General features: G+C 34.7%; 1 protein-coding gene across 18 annotated transcripts; it reads left to right on the forward strand.

Moving 5' to 3' along the window:
- The first annotated feature begins 12,681 nt into the window (after positions 1–12,681).
- Positions 12,682–17,000, forward strand: LOC107896254 (dol-P-Man:Man(6)GlcNAc(2)-PP-Dol alpha-1,2-mannosyltransferase). Of its 18 annotated transcripts, none has more exons than XR_005902768.1 (7): positions 12,718–12,874; positions 13,585–13,678; positions 14,486–14,703; positions 14,940–15,154; positions 15,655–15,793; positions 16,297–16,443; positions 16,689–17,000. XR_005902768.1 is itself a non-coding variant. In XM_041078018.1 (4 exons), exons 2-4 carry the CDS (start codon positions 13,651–13,653, stop codon positions 14,988–14,990), a joined length of 297 nt encoding a protein of 98 aa, XP_040933952.1. In that variant the 5' UTR covers positions 12,686–12,874; positions 13,585–13,650; the 3' UTR covers positions 14,991–15,064. The 18 variants fall into 18 exon arrangements, 2 of the variants coding, with proteins under 2 accessions (XP_040933952.1, XP_016676854.1); XR_005902766.1 differs by lacking the exon at positions 13,585–13,678 and adding an exon at positions 15,458–15,572; XR_005902779.1 differs by lacking the exon at positions 13,585–13,678 and having other exon boundaries at positions 12,682–12,874; positions 16,693–17,000.
- Positions 17,001–19,058: the final 2,058 nt, after the last annotated feature.

Raw genomic sequence — 19,058 nt, forward strand, 5'->3', positions numbered from 1 at the left:
CACCTCAATGGGTAAAACAGCTTCCATTCTATCGACTAACGAGAAAGGTATTGCCCTAGTAGAAGTTCTAATAGATGTTCGATAAGCATAGAGAGCAAATGACAACTTCTCATGCCAATCTGTGTAAGTTTCGGTCATGTTTCCCACAATCTTCTTGATATTTTTATTGGCTGCTTCCACTGCCCCATTCATTTTTGGGCGATACTGTGATGAATTATGGTGTCTAATCTTGAACTGATTGCAAACCTCTGCTATTGTGCTATTGTTCAAATTCAATGCATTATCAGATATGATCCTCTCAGGCATCCCGTATCAACATATAATTTTCTTCTTTAAAAATCTGCTGACTGCTGATTTAGTTACATTAGCATATGAAAGCAGCCTCCACCCACTTAGTAAAGTAATCAATGACCATAAAGATGAAACAATGTCCATTTGAAGCATTCGGTGAAATTGGCCCTATGACATCCATGCCCCACATGGAAAATGGCCATGGAGAAGTCATAACATGCAAATGAGAGGGAGGTACATGAATCTTATCACTATAAATTTGACATTTGTGACATTTCTTGGCATAATTGATGCAATCTCCTTCCATGGTTGACTAATAATATCCAAACCTCATAATTTGTCTAGCCATTGTGAACCCATTGGCATGCGTTCCACAAACCCCTTCGTGCATTTCCTCCAAGATTTTCTTGGACTCCACGACATCCACACATCTCAAAAGCACCTAATCCTTCCTTCTTTTGTACAAGATCTCCCCATCTAAAACATAATCACAAGCTAGCCTTCTCAATGTCCTTTTGTCATTTTTTGTGGCTTGATCTGGATATTCACGATTTTTTACATATCGTAATATATCCTGATACCAAGGATGGTCATCTCTTTCTTCTTCCTCTATATTATAACAATAAGATGGGGCCTCCTAAATACTCATCTGAATAGGCTTCACATCTTCTTATCTACTTACTTTAATCAGGGAAGCCAAAGTAGCCAAAGCATCTGCCATCTGTTTTCCATCGCGCGGGAGATAATTGAAAGTAATATCATCAAACTCTTCAACTAACCCTAACACCAGCCTTCTGTAGTTGATTAGTTTGGTGTCTCTTGTCTCCCATTCACCCTGAAGTTGGTAAATTACAAGCGCAGAATCTCCATATACTTCCAATGCCTTGATCTTGCGCTCTATAGCTGCCCTAAGCCTCATGATACATGTTCTGCCATATTATTCGTACAATCAAAATCCAATTTACATGTGAATGGATAATGATCTCTACCTAGGGATACCAGAACTGCTCCAACACCATTACCCACAGCATTTAAGTCTCCGTCAAAATTCAATTTCCAAGAATGACCCTCTATAGTGTCCCCCTCAGTAGCTGTCACACACACTATTTCCTCATTGGGGAAGTCAAAATTCAAGGGCTCATAATCTTCTAAAGCTCGACTGGCCAGAAAATCTGCTATTGCACTCCCCTTCACAGCTTTTTGACTTACGTAGATTATGTCAAATTCAGAAAGCAAAATTTGCCACCTAGCCATCCTACCATTTAAGGCATTTGACTCCATCATATACTTTAGAGGATCCAGCTTTGAAATTAACCAAGTCGTATGGTATAACATGTACTGCCTCAACCTCCGAGTTGTCCAAACCAAAGCACAACACAATTTTTCAATTAGCGAATATCTCAATTCACATTCAGTAAATTTCTTACTAAAGTAATATATCATCCTTTCCCTTCTTCTTGATTCATCATGTTGACCAAGCACACATCCCATAGAATTACCAAACACAGCTAGATACAATATCAACGGCCGGTCCGAGCTTGGAGGTGACAACACTGGAGGACTCGACTAATATTTTTTGACTTTATCAAAAGCTTTCTGGCATTCATCATCCCATTCTCCTGGGTTATGCTTTTTAAGAAGACCAAATATGGGGTTGCATTTCTCTGTTAATTGAGAAATAAACCGAGCAATGTAATTTAGTCTTCCCAGGAAGCCTCAAACTTCTTTTTGGGTGCGAGGTGAAGACAACTCCTATATAGCCCGGACTTTGTCTGAATCAATCTCAATTCCCTTCTCACTGACCACAAAGCCCAATAACTTTCTGGATCTAGCCCCAAAAGTACACTTTGTTGGATTAAGCTTTAACTGAAACTTCCTCAATCTCATGAACAATTTTCTTAGCACTTGGATGTGCTCCTTTTTAGTTCGAGATTTGGATATCATATCATCAACATACACTTCAATCTCCTTATGCATCATATCATGGAATAAAGTTACCATAGCTCTTTGATACGTTGCTCCAGCATTCTTTAATCCGAATGGCATCACCTTGTAACAGAACGTGCCTCACAAGGTTATGAAAGTAATCTTTCTCATGTCCTCATGATGTATTTTGATCTGATTATACCCCGAGAAGCCATCCATAAAGGAAAACAATGAGTAACCAGCCGTATTGTCTACTAGTGTATCAGTATAAGGTAAGGGGAAGTTGTCCTTTGGGCTAGCCTTATTTAAATCTCTGCAATCTACACACATTCAAACATTGCCATCTTTCTTGGGAACAGACACAACATTGGCTACCCATTTTGAGTACTTGATCACCTGAAGTAATCCGGCATCAAATTGCTTTTTGACTTCCTTTTTTATCTTTAGGACAATATCTGGCCTCATTCGCCGAAGTTTCTGCTGTACTGGCTTGAAATTTGTTCTTATGGGAAGGCAATGTACCGCAATATCAGGGCTTAAACCGGGCATATCCTGGTATGACCATGCAAAAAAATATTTTAATTCCTGAAGCAACCCAACAAGGTCCCGCTTTGTTTCTTCAGCTATGCATGTTCCAATTTTTACAACTTTCCCCTCTTCCAAAGTCACCATGTCTACAGTTTCTTTATGAGACAAAATTTGCTTTTCCTCTTGTTCTACCATCCCTAACAAGTCCGGAGATAAATTACAGTCTCTATCATATTCAAAGTCCTAAGATCCCTCTAAACACATGTCTTACTCAAATAGTAATTCTGAGTCAGTAACAGCGTCACTCATGATATTGATATCCCGAGACCTATTATAGGTACAAAAAATATACAAAGAATGAATGAATTTGATAATTATTATTTTATATGGTATGTTTACGAATGAAATGAAAGGATAATTGAAGAAACAATCAGAATAATTATTTAAATAGAAAGAATAACACAATTGCTTGTGAAAAAAATAATATTTGCTCAAAATGATAGCAAAAGATGTACTTCATTGAAATAATAATGTTTGAACATGAGCCTATTTCACAAAGAAATCTTTATTGTCTTTAGGCTTAAAACAACAAGTTTTTTTCGAACATTAATCTGAGTAAGCTCTAAAAACTACAGGAAGATTTTCTGCAGTCCAATTGTCTAGAACACTCCTAGGCTCATACGGACGAATATCTGACAAAATCCCTTCTTCAATTGTCTCTTCAAAAATGGCATTGATGTACATATTTCCCAATGCTTCTCCTATGCTTTCTTTCTCTGGTACCCCTCGTTCAGGATAAATAATGCCCCCTGATACAAAAGACTTGGAGATATGAGGAATTATCATGGACTCCTACTTGATTTCCCCACCACTCACTCGTGCTTTTCTTCTTTCTTGCCTTCTTTCTAATTCCTTTTTCCTTTGTCTTGTATCTGGCTTAAACCCTAAACCAAAGCGATCATGCTTGCCTTTCAGCATTAGCACTTTAATTCTTCTTTGGAGGCATCTTCCGAGTCCCTTTCCTGGTATAGCTCCCTGGCCTACCATCAACTGTAAACCCATCATCGTAGTTTTGGATATTTTCGACTCTAAAATTCTACTTCCCTCAGTGATAAATGTTGCATTCACAAACTCCAAAGACCGAAAAGAACACTCAATGGCTTCCTCATCTGTCTCTACATACGGCGCATCACTGCTTACGGTCGCGATAATATCTTCTTCAACATTCATCGTTACCAACCGCCCTTCTGATACCAGCTTTAGCTTTTGATGGAATGATGAAGGCACTGCCCCTGCCGAATGTATCCAAGGTCTTCCCAACAAGTAGTTGTAAGAGGGCTTAATATCCATTACTAGAAAATCTACCTCATACGTGGTTGGGCCAATCAACAAGGGTACTTCTATCCTCCCCATGACTCTCCTCTCTATGCCATCAAATGCTCGTACTATGTTTTGACATCCTTTCATGTGAGAACTATCCATAGGTAACCTGTTTAGTGTGGACAAAGGCAACACATTCGGTGTTGAACCATTATCTACCAAGACCTCTGGCAACGTGTATCCTTTACATCTGGTAGTTATATGCAAAGCTTTGGTAGATCACATTCCTCCTGGTGGTATCTCATCATCATTGAAAAAGATGAAGTTGTCTGCACTTATGTTATCAACCAATCGATCCAAAGATGAAGTTGTCTGCACTTATGTTGTCAGCCAATCGATCCAACTTATTAACGATAATGTCATTGGTCACATATGTCTCGTTTAGCACCTTCATCAACGCACTCTGATGCACCTCTAAACTCAAGAGTAAAGCCAATATGGATATGCGGGCTGGCTGTTTATGCAACTGTTCCACCACACTGTACTCGCTATGTTTCAGAAATTTCAGGAATTCCTTAGCTTCTTCTTCTTTCACCGGTTCAATAACAGGCACCTCAAGTTCAACTGCTTTTCCCCCTTTCTGTTCAATCTTCAAATCTTTTCCTTTTATAGGCTAAGTTCGAGCACTTGTCAAATCATATTGCCTTCCACTGGGTGTGTGAGAACCTATATGTTGGTCCTCCTTTAACGGGCAGACTGAACTCTCTTTTCCCAGAATTGTCACATTACAATCGTAGTTCCAGGGGACCCTTTTACTATCATTGTAAGAAAAAATCGCTGGCTTCTGAATTATGATCTTTGGCGTCACCTGAACTCCTGCTTCATTCTTAACACGCGAAATAATAACCACAGGATAATTGACTTTTGGGACACTTGATACAGATTCTGACGCGCATATATACTCTTCCTCCGTAACTTCTTCATAAAACTCTATTTCTTTACTGTCCATCAGGCCCTGAATAACAACTCTGAACCCTTCACAATCCTGAATTCTGTGTCCCTCTTTATGATGAAACTCACATTAATTCTTCATCCCATCATCATTTCCTTCTGTGTTTGAAGTAACTAACCCCCTTCTTGCCATCTCTTTCCAAACTCGTCTCAAAGGAGTTTTTACTTCTGAAACATCCAACTTGGTCCTTTTTCCAATACCTCTATCTATTGCATTTACCCCGTTATCAGTATGATTAGGTAGCAGATTTTTAGTACTGGGCGCATTATCGAATTTCACAATGCCCATCTATATAAATCTCTCAATTAACTTCTTAAAAGTGGTGCAATTTTCTATTGAATGACCCACAATTCCTGCGTGATACTCAAATTGAGCATTAGCATCGTACCATTTAGGGAACGGAGGCTGTAATGGCTTTAAGTAAAAAAGGTGCCACTACATGTGCATCGAACAAACTTTGATATAACTCTTTGTATGCTATGGGAATTGGTGTAAATTGAATTTTCTCATTATTCTGCCTGGTTCTCGACTCTTGCCTTGATGAACTCTGACCGGTGGTTACCACTTTTGGTTGACTTACAGTAACATACTTTGAATATCCCATGTTCGCATTGTTCACCTCATTCTCTTTTTCCCGTGGCACAGACCTTTTAGCACTTTCTCCTGCATCTATCCTTCCATTTCTTATGGCATTCTCAATCATTTCTCCTGTCATGACCACATCCGCAAAGCTCCTCGTGGCACTTCCTGGCATATGAGTTATAAATGAAGCCTTTAAGGTGTTAATAAAGAGCATCGTAGTTTCTTTCTCCAAGAGCGGTGGTTGAACTTGAATAGCCATTTCCCTCCACCTCTGCGCATATTGCTTAAAACTTTCATTTGATTTCTTCTCCATGTTCTGCAGAGTAAACCTATCAGGAGTTATATTTCTCACATGGCTGTATTTCTTCATGAACGCCTGTGCTAAATCTCTCCATGAACTAATTCTGTTTTGACTCAACTGATTGTACCATTTAGCAGCTACTCCTACCAAACTGTCTTGGAAGCAATGAATCCACAATTGATCATTATGAACATACCCCGTCATTCTTCTGCAAAACATAGTGATATGAGCTTCAAGACAGCTGGTTCCATTATATTTCTCAAATTCTGGCATCCTGAACTTGTATGGAAGTACTAAGTCAGGGACCAAACTTAGATCTTTTGCATCAATTTCCGGGTGTCTATCAACACCTTCCATTGCTCTGACCTTTTCCTTCAGCCATTTACACCATTCTTCTAACTGCTTCTGTGACTCTGCCTTTGCTCTTTCCTCTTTCACAACTTCATCCAAATCAGAGACCATTGGATTATTTGAGTTGTTACCAGGATTATAACCTGAACCAGCTTGAAAATTCATTGGCATTGAAACTCCGGCCTAAAATTGTTGAGGCCTGATCGTAACAGATGGTTTCTGCAAATTAATCTTTAGCTGTATCTGCACATGTGTAGGAGTGAAGCCAGGAGGATATTGAGGGTCTTCATTATTTTCTCCAACATTGTCCATAGGACCTTTTCCCTTATCTACTTTTCCCATCAACAATTGGGACAATTGACTCATCATCTCTCTTTGGGACTCCATCATCTGTTTTTTCATCTCTTGCTAAATCTTAACCAGCTGCTCTTGCATCTGTGACTGCATTTGCTCTTGCATATCTTTTTGCATTTGTTCTAACTTTTCCAGTCTTTTGTCCATTGACTTAGTCTTTTTCCTCGTACCGTAGGGATGCGTATTTGGTGTGTTTTTGTTGGTTTCCAGATTACCGAAATAATTTTTAATTAATTAGAATCTTGTTATGATCTTTAATGCATATGATGTAATGCAATGCAAATGCATGAATGCAAAGGAGGCATCAATTCTGATTCAATTCCCTTTAGAAAACTTTACTAGAAAATAAAATTCTTTACATAAAACTAAGTTACAAATGCGACTTCGCCCTAACACTCAGGGCTTTAATTTTCCTAAGCAAAGAAGCTAGTTCTTGTCCCTTATCTGACTCCAACTCGTACTTCACACTTAATACGTCTGCTTGTACCGCCAAAGACTGCAAGTAATCAGCTACTTCTCGAATTTGTGTTACAGCTTCTCCCATGATGTAATCCCTACTTCTAACTTGGTATTGAGAGTGATGAAGTTGACCCTTCCATTGCTCATCATTTTCCAGCAAGAGCCCAATCCTCATTTCGCAACTTTTCAATGCCATCTCTAACTCTTCTATTTTCCCTTTCATCTCCTTAATCTTACTTAAGCTTGCTTTCAACTCCATCACAGAATTGCGATTCCGGTATAAACATAGAGATCTCTCAAGTTCCGCTACTCTGGCTCTTAATTCATCTTTTTCATTCTTACTCTTTGATAGATTTTTCTCCAAGGCTTCATTTCGAGCTTGAGCTTCCTAGAATCTCTTTTCCCACTGATATGCTCTAGCCCTTTCTTCTCGAACTTCCTGACGCCACTGCTCTGAAGTTTTACCTAGCCCAGCAGTCCTCATTGACAGGCATAGCTTCTTATAATCCATCTTCAAGCTTTCTAAATCTTCCTCAACTTCATTCTTCCTTTTCTGTAACTTTTCTGCCTCTGACTTCTGAATCTCCATATCTAATTTTAGGTGCATCTTTTCTTCTTCCAACTGCTCAATCTTTTTCCCAAACTCAGAACTCTTCTTCTCAAAGTCTTGCTTTATAATTTCCAACTCTGACGGGGCAATTTTTAACTGTTCCTCCATTAGTCGAGCGCTTTCTAAACTTGGTCTAGGAATATTATCATTGATCCTTTTCCTAAACCATCCATTATATTCAGGTGTTACCATGGAACCAACAGCCAACCTCTTCATCCAGCGTGTTGCCTCCAAGCATCAAATAATTCCCGAACCTTCTTCTTATAGTGGTCTCCTTTATATGGGAATTCACACTGAGACAGCCCATAAGTCGTAGGTATGAACTGCTTCGATTTATATTGCCTTAATGCAAGCAAAGGAGTATATCCAGTAGCTCCCCAAATTCCTAACAATGGCACCCAATTATAGCTCCCACATCGATACAAGATTTCATCAGGAACCATCCAAAAAGCTCTCTACTCTATGTCCTCCTCCTTAAGGTTTTGAAGAATTTTCATCCACTTTCGTCTGAAATATCATCTCTTCTTTGGATAACTGTCTCTTCTTTTAATAGGAATAGCTTTCAGAGAAGACCCGATAAGAAACCTTATTCACTTTCCAAAAATGCCCATGAAACCATACTATCAACAACTGTGCACATCCAATAAATCGATCCTCACCTGTCCTTCGACACATGCTCAAGGATCTAAATGTCTCGGCTAACATTACAGGTACAGTGTGATTCCTTTCTCAAGACGCTCGAACAGGTCAGTGACTGCTTCATCCACATGCCTTAAAGCTTTAGGAAAAATCACCAGCCCATAGATGCTTAAAGCAAAGATATCAATCCTTTTCTTTTCACCCGGATGTGTCAAAACCAAATCTCTCAAATTCTCTCAAGGAATACATTTATGTTGAATTCGAGCAATGACCCAAGACTCGCTCATCCCTGAAATATTCACCAACTTCTTCGCAAAAGTTTGACCATTAAAAACCTTAGAATAAGTTTTTCTGACTTTAGCTTTTGGACTCCTCAACAAAGTAGTATATTCTTCCAAGGTAGGCACCAAATCCACTTCCCCAAAAGTAAAACAATTATAGGCGGAATTCCAAAATTGAGCCATACCTAGGAACAAACGCTTATCCACGTTAACATTGAGCAAGTATGGTATATCACCATAACTCTGGTAGAACAATTGTTTAGTGCCCTCATCCCAACGAGTCCATATATCCTTCAACTCTTGCAGCTCATTCTGTGTTACATTGATGTGAGTAAAGTTCTGCAACTCTGATGTATATCCCTCTGCCAGGCTATCCCCTTTCTCTGATTGTAACTTCTCTAATCATGCGCGGACGGCCGCATTATCCTTAACTTTATTAAGAAATTCATTCTCCATGTTAAACTTTCTAACTTAGTCATCGAATACGAACCAACACCTCTTTTAGTATGGAATGTCATGCAAAACACAATCAAAACAAAACACAAGTTAGTATCAAATATAAGTGATAAAATACAAGTACAACAAAGATAATCACAACACACATATGGGCAATGACTAAGACTTGACGCGGCTCTACCTAAGGATAGCTCTTAAGGTTCACTATATGTAGTTCGGCTCTAGAGTAAAGGTACCTGAACCAGCAGATTCCTCAATCCTCACCCATTACAGGCTCATACGAGTAGAGTTTGGTTCAGGGGAATACATTTCCCTATGACCATGCAGAGATGAAAATCTCACGAAATCATAGGTACGGATGTATCCTGGAACAATCCACTAGCCCATACGGAGGTGAAAACCTCACGAAGGCATAGTTTCTCACTCCCACTTAACAGGTATAGCCACAGCGGTCATGCAATGTAACCACAGCGGTCATGCAATGTAATATAGTACTATTCTACAAGACCACAACAATCATACAAACAAATGCAATCAAAAGAATCATAATTTCCAAAACCAATTTACAAAAGGACAGCAAATAATCAATTTTATGGCCTGACTCTCTTGTTCAATCCCCAGTGGAGTCACCAAGCTGTCGAAACCATTTTTCTATTTGAAAGAAAAAACCGAAATCGACTTTTAAAAATTAAATGTGGAGTCGCCACCAATCTCTCGGTTTAGGTGTGATTGGACCACTTACTAAAACGTTTTGCTCCATTAAAGACAATTTTGGTTCACGTAAAATCAAAAAAATGGGTTCGGGAGTCTGTTATGCATGAGGAAGGGTGAGCATCCTCATTACGCCCAAAAAATTGGTACCAAACTGATTCGATGCTATCCTTATATCAAAGGGTTTTTTAAAAACATCTTTCGAAGTATAATTCTTTTTAAAATGTTTGACTAGTTCAAATTAGAGGTCAAAATTATCTCGTTTCAAAGATATGCAGCATCATATCCAGCACGATTGGACATGATCCTTTATACCTTCAAAAATACAATTAATTTTTTATCCTCAAAAACTCGTAAAATTATAAAAGGATATCCAAATATTTAGTTCACCGAAAAATCATACCCAGCACGGTAGGGCACGATTTCCTGAATTCCCAAATATTAATATTGCCTTATTTCAAAATTTTTGAATAATAATGAAAATTGGAAATTAGCTTAAAACACGTTTACTCATTTTTAAAAGAAATAAGATAGAATACTTAATTTATCACAAAGAAATATTTGTATAGAAAAGGATAAACCATTTTAAAACCAAATACAACTAAATACAACTATTCTAGGCAAATGTAACCAAATTCTTAATCATGAATGGAGAACAATCGATATAACAAATAAAACCATGAATAAATAATATACAATAACAATATACATAATCTAATATAGCACAATCAATACAAGATATACAAAATAAAATGAAAATTAAAAAAAAAACAATATGATAGAAGACAAGTTTAAAATAATAATGATCACACAATATATATGAATTGAGGAATTAATGATTTTGAAATTACTTGTGAAAGCAAAATAGAGATATACATGTAGTCATTAAAATATGTATAATGGGACGAAGATTTTTAAACCAAGAAATATTCAAAGGTCTAAAAAAATATTTATTAAAATATATAAAGGAAAATTTAAATAATGTATGAGATATAAAACACTACAGGAAAATAGGGCTTTAGCGGCGTTTTTAGTGGCGTTTGGAGAAAAAAACGCCGCAAATATTATACATTAGCGGCGTTTGCAATAAAACGCCGCAAAAAACTGAGCAATAGCGGCGCTTTTGATCCAAACGCCGCTAAAAATAGAGTAATAGTGGCGTTTTTAGTAAAAACGCAGCTAAAATCTGAACAATAGCGGCGCTTTTGAAAAAACGCCGCCATAGGTCGAGCTTTTAGCGACGCTTTTTGAAAAACGCCGCTATTGCTCAATTTTTAGCAGCGCTTTTGGAAAAATGCCACTATAGATCGAGGTTTTAGCGGCGCTTTTAATGCCGCTATAGATCGAGGTTTTATAGGCGCTTTTGAAAAAATGCCGCTATAGATCTAGGTTTTAGTGGCGCTTTTGGGAAAACGCCGCAAAAAATTAATTTAGTTTATGAGTTATGGGTTAGTGTTTAGGGCCTAGAGTTTGGGGTTTAGAGGTAAATATGGTAAACTACTTAACTTGTGTATCTTAGATTTTTTTTATAATATAAATCTAAGTAAGATGAATATAAATTATTATTTTAAAAATATATATATATATCAAAATGGGTAAAATCCCAAAAGTATACATGAACAATGGTTTAGTGTGCAATGGGTTAAATCCCAAAAGCATAAATTATGAACACAATTATTGATATAACATCATTTTATATGACTAATTATTTTTTAATTTATATGTTAAATATTTTCTTATATAATTGTAAAAGAGATAGTATTAATTTTAAAATATTGAATTAATTATCATTATAGTTTAGGGTTTATGGTATATGGTTAAGGGTTTAATGTTTATGAGTTACTATTTTAAGCTTTATAGATTATGGGTTTAGGGATTATGGTTTATGGGTTAAGGGTTAGGGTTTAAGTTTTAGAGGGGTTGGGGTTTAAGGTTTATGGGTTAAAGGTTAAGGGTTTATGTTTTATGATTTAAGGTTTAGGGGTCAGAGGTTAGGGATTTAAGGTTTAGATTAATTAGTATTTTTTTAATTTATATATTAAATAATTTATTATATAATTGTAAAAAAGATAATATTAATTTTAATATATTAAAATTATGATTATAGTTTAAATTATTTAAGAGATAATAGATAAACTTTATATATATTAAATGGTTTAGGATTTAAGGTTTACTTAAGATTTGTTAAATGATAAAATTTTTTACAATCAATTAATACTTTTATATATAAAAATATTTAATCTAAACCATTTGATATATTTAAATATTAGATTTAAAAAAATTGATAAATAAATAAAAAAAGTAACAGATTGATATGAATAGGTAACTATCTATTTTGGATAGGACTAGATTATAACAAATAAAAATGAAATACAAAAACTAAAATCATTCCACATCAAATTCTAGCAAAATAGTTATATTTAAGTTAGGAAGAAATATCTCTAATGAAATGAAGATTAGATCGGAAAAGAATAATATAAAATCATGATTAACGTCTCAATCTTTAATAGAAATTTGATATGTGAGAGATTGATTGCTTAGATTGGATAATTTTAACTTAATAATTAATTACAACCATTTAATTATTTGTTTTCGTATTAAAATACACTATATTTATTTTCAAAGTACTTGATTTTTTTTATTTATAAAAACTAATTTATAAAAAATAGTAATAATAAATATTTTATAAAATTATTTAACTAATATTTTTAGCGAATAAAATAAAAAACCTTTTAATAGAGCAAAACGACGTCTTTTTATTTAAAATGAAATAATTTGTGGTGGCGGTTTTACTAAAAACGCCATAAAAAATTAACAATAACAATTTTTTTAAATAAAAACGCCACAAAAAAATCATTTCACTTAAAACAAAAAGCGCGATTTTATCCCCAAATTTCCCCCTCTGAAACCCGTAAATTTTCACTTAAAACATTTTTCGTTAGACAGAAGTGAGGAGAGACTGTGTGTGGAAATATAGAGTCGGAGAGGCATGGAGACTGCCATACGTGGTAGATTATCTCTCTCACCAAACACCGTCTTTAATCCTAAACCAGGTTCTTCCTTCTCTCCACTTTCTTCTTTTTTGGGTTTTCAATTTTGGGTTATACGTGAAGTTTGTAATTTTTCTTGATTTATTACTGAATAAACCATAAAACACATCTGGGTATCGCAGCCACTTCGTTTAGCTGACTATTATTGCTTATGTTCTGCTTAGTTCCTCCGAATTATTCATCCAATAATCCAAGCTATAGATGCAGAAGTGCTTTTATTAACGATTCGGATTAAAAAGGATGGAGCTTTATGCGGATTCATTTTCTAGGATGGCTACTCTTTTTCAGAGAGTTTTTATTACGTTGAGATTGTGGTTTGTGAAGAATGCTTAGGAATAAGAAATATATACGAACATACATATTTTAATTACAAAATTCCTTTTGCTGGTATTATTTGACATTGTACTTTTTTAGAGGGCTAGAGCTTTGCAGGGACTTGCTGGTTTAGGAATGAAGATGGCAACTGTTATAAAATAACTCACTTTCATTCATGCTATTGAGGATGTTTCCTTTTTCCTAAAAGGGCAACATTATTGATGTATGGTCTGCTTAGTTTTTTTGCTAGCTATTGGTGGGAAAGAGATCTAGATTCTCAGCCTTTTAGCTCACTCATCATTAGCCGGAGACATTTTTCTTGTTGTTGTATAAAAAGGTTGCAATGGCTATACAATTTATTTTGTAGTTTAACTTTGTTAATTTCTATTTCTGTTAAGGGCGCTTGCGTGTTGAAAGCAGTCAATTGTTCACTTTCATGTCTGGTTGTTGAAAGTATGAAGTAGATGAATCGAGAGATTTATCTTCATACTGGTACGTCTGGGTTTTTCATATGCTATCATTTGTTGGCTTATAATTATTTTTCATTGAGACGTTTGACATAAATGAGAACCAAAACTATTAAGATATTCTCAGAGTACAAATGGGGGTAAAGCAAGGGACGGGAAGGAACACTTGCTTCTTTTGATGTCTGGTCTTATGAGGTCTAATTATGCTTTTAGTCGCTTTATTCTTTGTTTATTTTAAATTTGATCCCTTCTTTTTTATTTAAAATTAAAATTCCATTAATAACACCACTAGAGAACATCTGTTAAATCAGATTAGGTGGATTTGTTAAATCGGATTAGGTGGCATTTAAAAAAATAAATTTGATAACCTGACCAATTTGAAGCTTTGCGGAAACAATGAAAATAAATAAAGCTGCTGCTGTCATGATTGGTCTATGAATGGTAAAATATATGACTAGTAAAATAAAAAATAAAAAAAAAGTATCGGTTTTCACTTTTTGCTTTTCTAGAATGAATTGAGAATGATAGGACGTGAAATGAACTATGTGATTATATTGCAAATCAGTTACTCCATTAAATGTAAACTTCAATTTAACTAATCCAAAAATGGTCTTTGCCAGTACAAGTGAGTGGTTTTTTCCGTCTTCCTTTGTCAATCTCCAGAATGATGATATATAAGTGTTTGTCATGCTTTTCCTTGTTGGCTGTAGGCTTTCAGCTGCTTCTAACAAAGCAATCAATAAATGTGCTTTTAAGCTATATGAGAATGCCTAACAAATTTTGTCTTTCTCTCAAATTGCTATATTTTATCACTGTGATAATTTTTTTCCAGGTTTTCTTCCTAGTTCATTCTCTATGTATGCTATGAGCCTCTTATCAAGGTTATTTCTACTTGAGAAACCTGCATGGGCTGTTGCTGTTGCAGCTGTGGGTGTAATCCTAGGTTGGCCATTTTCAATCTTGGCATTTCTTCCACTGACCTTCTACTCTTTAGCTAAACAATTCAAACAAGCATTTCTTTCTGGTGCTGTCACCTCAATAGCTCTTCTTGTAAGTAAATTTAATCATTCCATTTGGTTATTATATCTGGATATATTGTTTTGATATCTTAACTTAGAGTTTGACATTAACATATTTGTAATTGGTTTATATTTAGTTTTTCAATTTGTTGTTTAATTGTTAATAATTGAAGTTTGTTCTCCAAGCACTCTCCATACTCGTTGATCACTGCTACTACCAATGCTGGACATCATCTGTTTTTAATCTCTTAGTATATAATGTATTAGGAGGTGGCGAGAGCCATTTGTATGGGACAGAGGGGCCACTTTTTTATATAAGGAATGGGTTTAACAACTTCAACTTCTGTTTCATCCTTGCTTTGCTTTTCCTGGGAATTCTGCCAAATTGCAAGGAAAAAGTATGCCCCTGACTTGCTTATTGTAATCTCTCCTCTTTATATATGGCTGGCATTTATGTCTCTGCAGCCGCACAAAGAAGAAAGGTACAATTAATCTTTATCCTAAATGTCTTTAGAAAATTTTGTTTATATTTTGTTTCCTGCTTTTCCCTGACATAAAATAGATAAATTAATAAAGAACATTCCAATATATGACTTTTAGAAGTTTCAAGGAGGGTTCAGAAATTGTTTTGGTCCAAAACTTTGGGCTAATTTGAATGGCATGTTTTGCAAGGGAACAAAACAGAGCACATTTGTCATTGTCTCTTTACGTGTCCTGAACAATTTTTAATATCGGTCTTGCCTGCTTCGATCTGTAACAGTCCATTATATTTAATTGTCATGTAGATTCCTTTATCCCATATACCCTCTTGTTTGTGTTACTGCTTCTGCTGTCATTGAGAGTTTTCCTGATCTTTTCTGAGACAAATATAATCCCTACGATAATTCTATTATAGTTATGGTGGGCATCTTCTACACCAATTTAATTCTGTATGCCTACAGCACTAAGCTCTCATTCAAATGGTATTGGCATTTTTACGCAGATGGCCAAATTTCTTAGACCTGTGGCCCTGAGCCTCATATTATGTGCCTCACATTCACGTACATTCTCATTGATCAATGGCTATGCTGCTCCAATGGAGGTTTACAAGATCTTGGAGCACCATGATGATGCAGGAACTGGTAATGGATAATCTCTTATATGATGCATTGTCCCTTGTTTCATTTTGTTATTAGTGAACCTACAAAGAAAAATGAATTTTCTTTTTGACAGCAATGTAGCGTTGACATATTTTTATGCATAACATGTTTTATTTATATGACTCACGATTTGGAGCCATCATTTGTTGCAATTGTCATGTTAGATAGATAGAACCTAGACTATCTTACCATGCTCTTATTATTTCCTACTCAGGATAAATCCTCTACAGAAAGTTTAAAGGTTAACTTCCAAAAGGAAGTCAGACTAGAAATACAAAGCAAACATTTTTGTTGTTTGAAAATCTTAAATCGATGTATCTTTTAAAAATTTCATGCTTCAATAAATTATGAATATTCTCAATGGTTATATAGGTTAGAATGAGTAAAGACCTAGAAGAATAGAAAATGATATGTCTATAATCAATGACAGGAATTGTAGGAAAATATGGTTTCATTTATGGACTTATGTCTGAATTGTGTTCCAGTGCTTGAAAATTAAGTGCAAGTTGATGTGAATGACAATGTCCTGGAGATCATATGGGAAGATAATAATTAAAACATGGAGGTTACAGGGATGATAAGGAGAAGGAAGAGTTGGACTTTAAGGGTAAAAATGTGTCAAATCTAGTGAGGTTCGTCATGACATCTCCTTTAACCTTCATTTGACCCTTTGTCTTTTTCATATATGCTACTTATTTTCTTTTTGAGGCCTTTACAAGTCCATCAACATGAAACTGGACTTATGCCTGTCACTTATTTATAGCGACAGTAGAATTTACGATTAGCCTAGCATCAGTTTTTTTATTGTGGGTTTACTTTTTACTGATTTCACTTTCATTACAGTAGATGGTATAGCTAATTTCCTTGTTTTGCTCAGTCAGGTGACCGAGATTCCGTTTAACAATTTTCTTTATTGCTGGAACAAGTCTTAACAAAGATCAAGATCAAAGTACTTCACTAAGTTATATATGCAGGCATTGCAATGAGAGGTGATGATGATTTGGCATTATATTCTCACCAGGATGAATTTTGTTTTAGAAATTGTAATACTTTGTGTGTCTCTGTGTGTGTGTGTTTTTTTATGTATTAAATTACATATTGAATCAATGTTTATGTATTAAATTTAAATTCATTAATTTTTATATTTAGTTTTGAAGTTTAAATTTTAATGGAAAATTTAATTTAATTAATATTTTTTTATTTATCCTTAAAAGTATATAGTTTAAAGTTCAAATTTCAAAAATTAAACATAATATAATATTTAACATAAAAATAAATATTATTTAATTAAAATAAAATAATTTTTTTAAAGTTCATGATTTTTAGCGGCGTTTGTGAGAAAAGTGCCGCTAAAGGTCATGGTCTTTAGCGGCGTTTTTTTAAATAAACGCCACAATTTTTTGCGGCGCCTGCTATAGAGGCGTTTTATGCGGCGTTTGTGAAAACGCCGCTAATAGTTCTACGGCGCTTAAAAACGCCGCTAAAGGCGAAAAAAAACGCCGCTAACAGTCTGTTTTCCTGTAGTGAAAGGATAACAAAAATATAAAATATAATCTTTAGAAATACATACAATAGGTTCACAAAAATATACATATACCTAAATAACTTTAGAAATAATTACTTGTAAAAAATATGCTCTTAATAATGCCTTTAAGATTTAATTAATTTTATTATAAATTATATATATAATAAACTTGAAAATATACTTATATGTACCAAGAAGACTATATGCATAAAATGTATGGATAATGTATATAGATTATATTCATGTACCAATGTTTTCGTATATGTATAATATTTAAGTAATATATAAAACATGTAATTTCCTTTTAAACAAGAAATATATATATATATGTTAGCAAATTCAAAAACATTTAAATGTATGTAGTAATTTAATGTTAATAATATTAATGAAATAAAGCTAATTTTATTATAAGGTATATATATACACATATAATAATGTATAAAACATTACATAAAATAGTATACAACATGTTGAAATACAATTACCCAAATTACAAAAAATAAGTAAACCAATAATACAAATGATACAATTAATATAAACATTACAAATAATATAAATGATATGATAAAAATAAATTTAAAAATAATAATTAATAAAGTAACTCAAAATATACGAGTAAATAAGCCCGAATTTAAAACTATAAAATGAATCCAAACAAATTACCTAATTGAAATCAAAGTAAAATAAAAAAAGGGATAATTTACAACTAAAATAAACTACTAATAATAAAATAAGGATCCATGTATAACACACGTGAATTCACAGGGACTAAGATTGAAATTATCCCTGATCCTGAAACACTGTGTTGAGACATGGGCTAAAATGCAATGTCATATAAACTTTAGGGAAGTTTTTTAAGAAAACAAAACAAATCAGGCGCAATGGGAGCTAATCATAATGCGGCGCGAATGGGAAGGGCCTGCTGCACAAATAATCCATTTTAGGCGCAAAAGCGCATATTCGGGTCTCCAAGCGGGTTAAGGCACGGACCCTCTCCCTTAAACGATGCCGTTTTTGATTTTGATGCTAAAATCCCTATTTTCATTTGTTTTCTTTTCAAAACGCAGATGAAAGACAGAACCCTTGCTCTGTGAGGGCTTATTTCATCGCGCAGCCACTAACCTCCATCAATTTGATGGCCAATGGTGCTGATAATGGCCAGATCATGCCAACGGAGGCCACAACCCTGGAAATCTGGTAACCTCACTCCCTTTTTCTCTTTTTTTTTTAAAAAAAAAAACGTGAATCTTATGCTATTCTTTCAAAAAACGAAAATAAATTTTGAAGATTTAAACAAAACTTTAACACCGCTCGACCCTCGCCCACATCTATGCATATCTGAGATGTTTGAGCTTTCATCGACGTCGATTTGGGTTCCCATTCATGTGTTCGTGCTAAATTTGCAAACCAATCAAAGGAAATAAAAAAATAGATTTGGAAATCACCTTTCAAACTTTTGGCTTGATTTTTAATATCTGGTGTGCATAAGATGCGTAGGTACATTCGATGGCTTTTTATAGCCGGATTTACAGAGTAAATAAAAAATAAAATTACATTTAATCACTGTAAATTCTGTTTGTAACACCCTGAAAATTTCTACAGTAAGATATTATCCTTAATATAGTAAAATAAGGAAATAAAGTGACAAGAAGAGGAAAAATTGAGTTGTGTCACTGGGAAGTATATTATGACATATTGATTCAAGAAAGGACTAAATTGTAA

This window comes from Gossypium hirsutum, chromosome A10, assembly GCF_007990345.1.
Source record: "Gossypium hirsutum isolate 1008001.06 chromosome A10, Gossypium_hirsutum_v2.1, whole genome shotgun sequence".
NCBI classification, from domain to species: Eukaryota; Viridiplantae; Streptophyta; class Magnoliopsida; order Malvales; family Malvaceae; genus Gossypium; species Gossypium hirsutum.

Excerpts from the sequence above, each read along its gene's own strand:
- LOC107896254 (XM_016821365.2), top strand. The coding sequence starts at position 12,811 with ATGGAGACTGCCATACGTGGTAGATTATCTCTCTCACCAAACACCGTC. Across the intron at positions 12,875-14,485 it reads CGTCTTTAATCCTAAACCAG|GTTTTCTTCCTAGTTCATTC; the intron begins GTTCTTCCTTCT and ends ATTTTTTTCCAG. Across the intron at positions 14,704-14,939 it reads TCACCTCAATAGCTCTTCTT|GAGGTGGCGAGAGCCATTTG; the intron begins GTAAGTAAATTT and ends ATAATGTATTAG.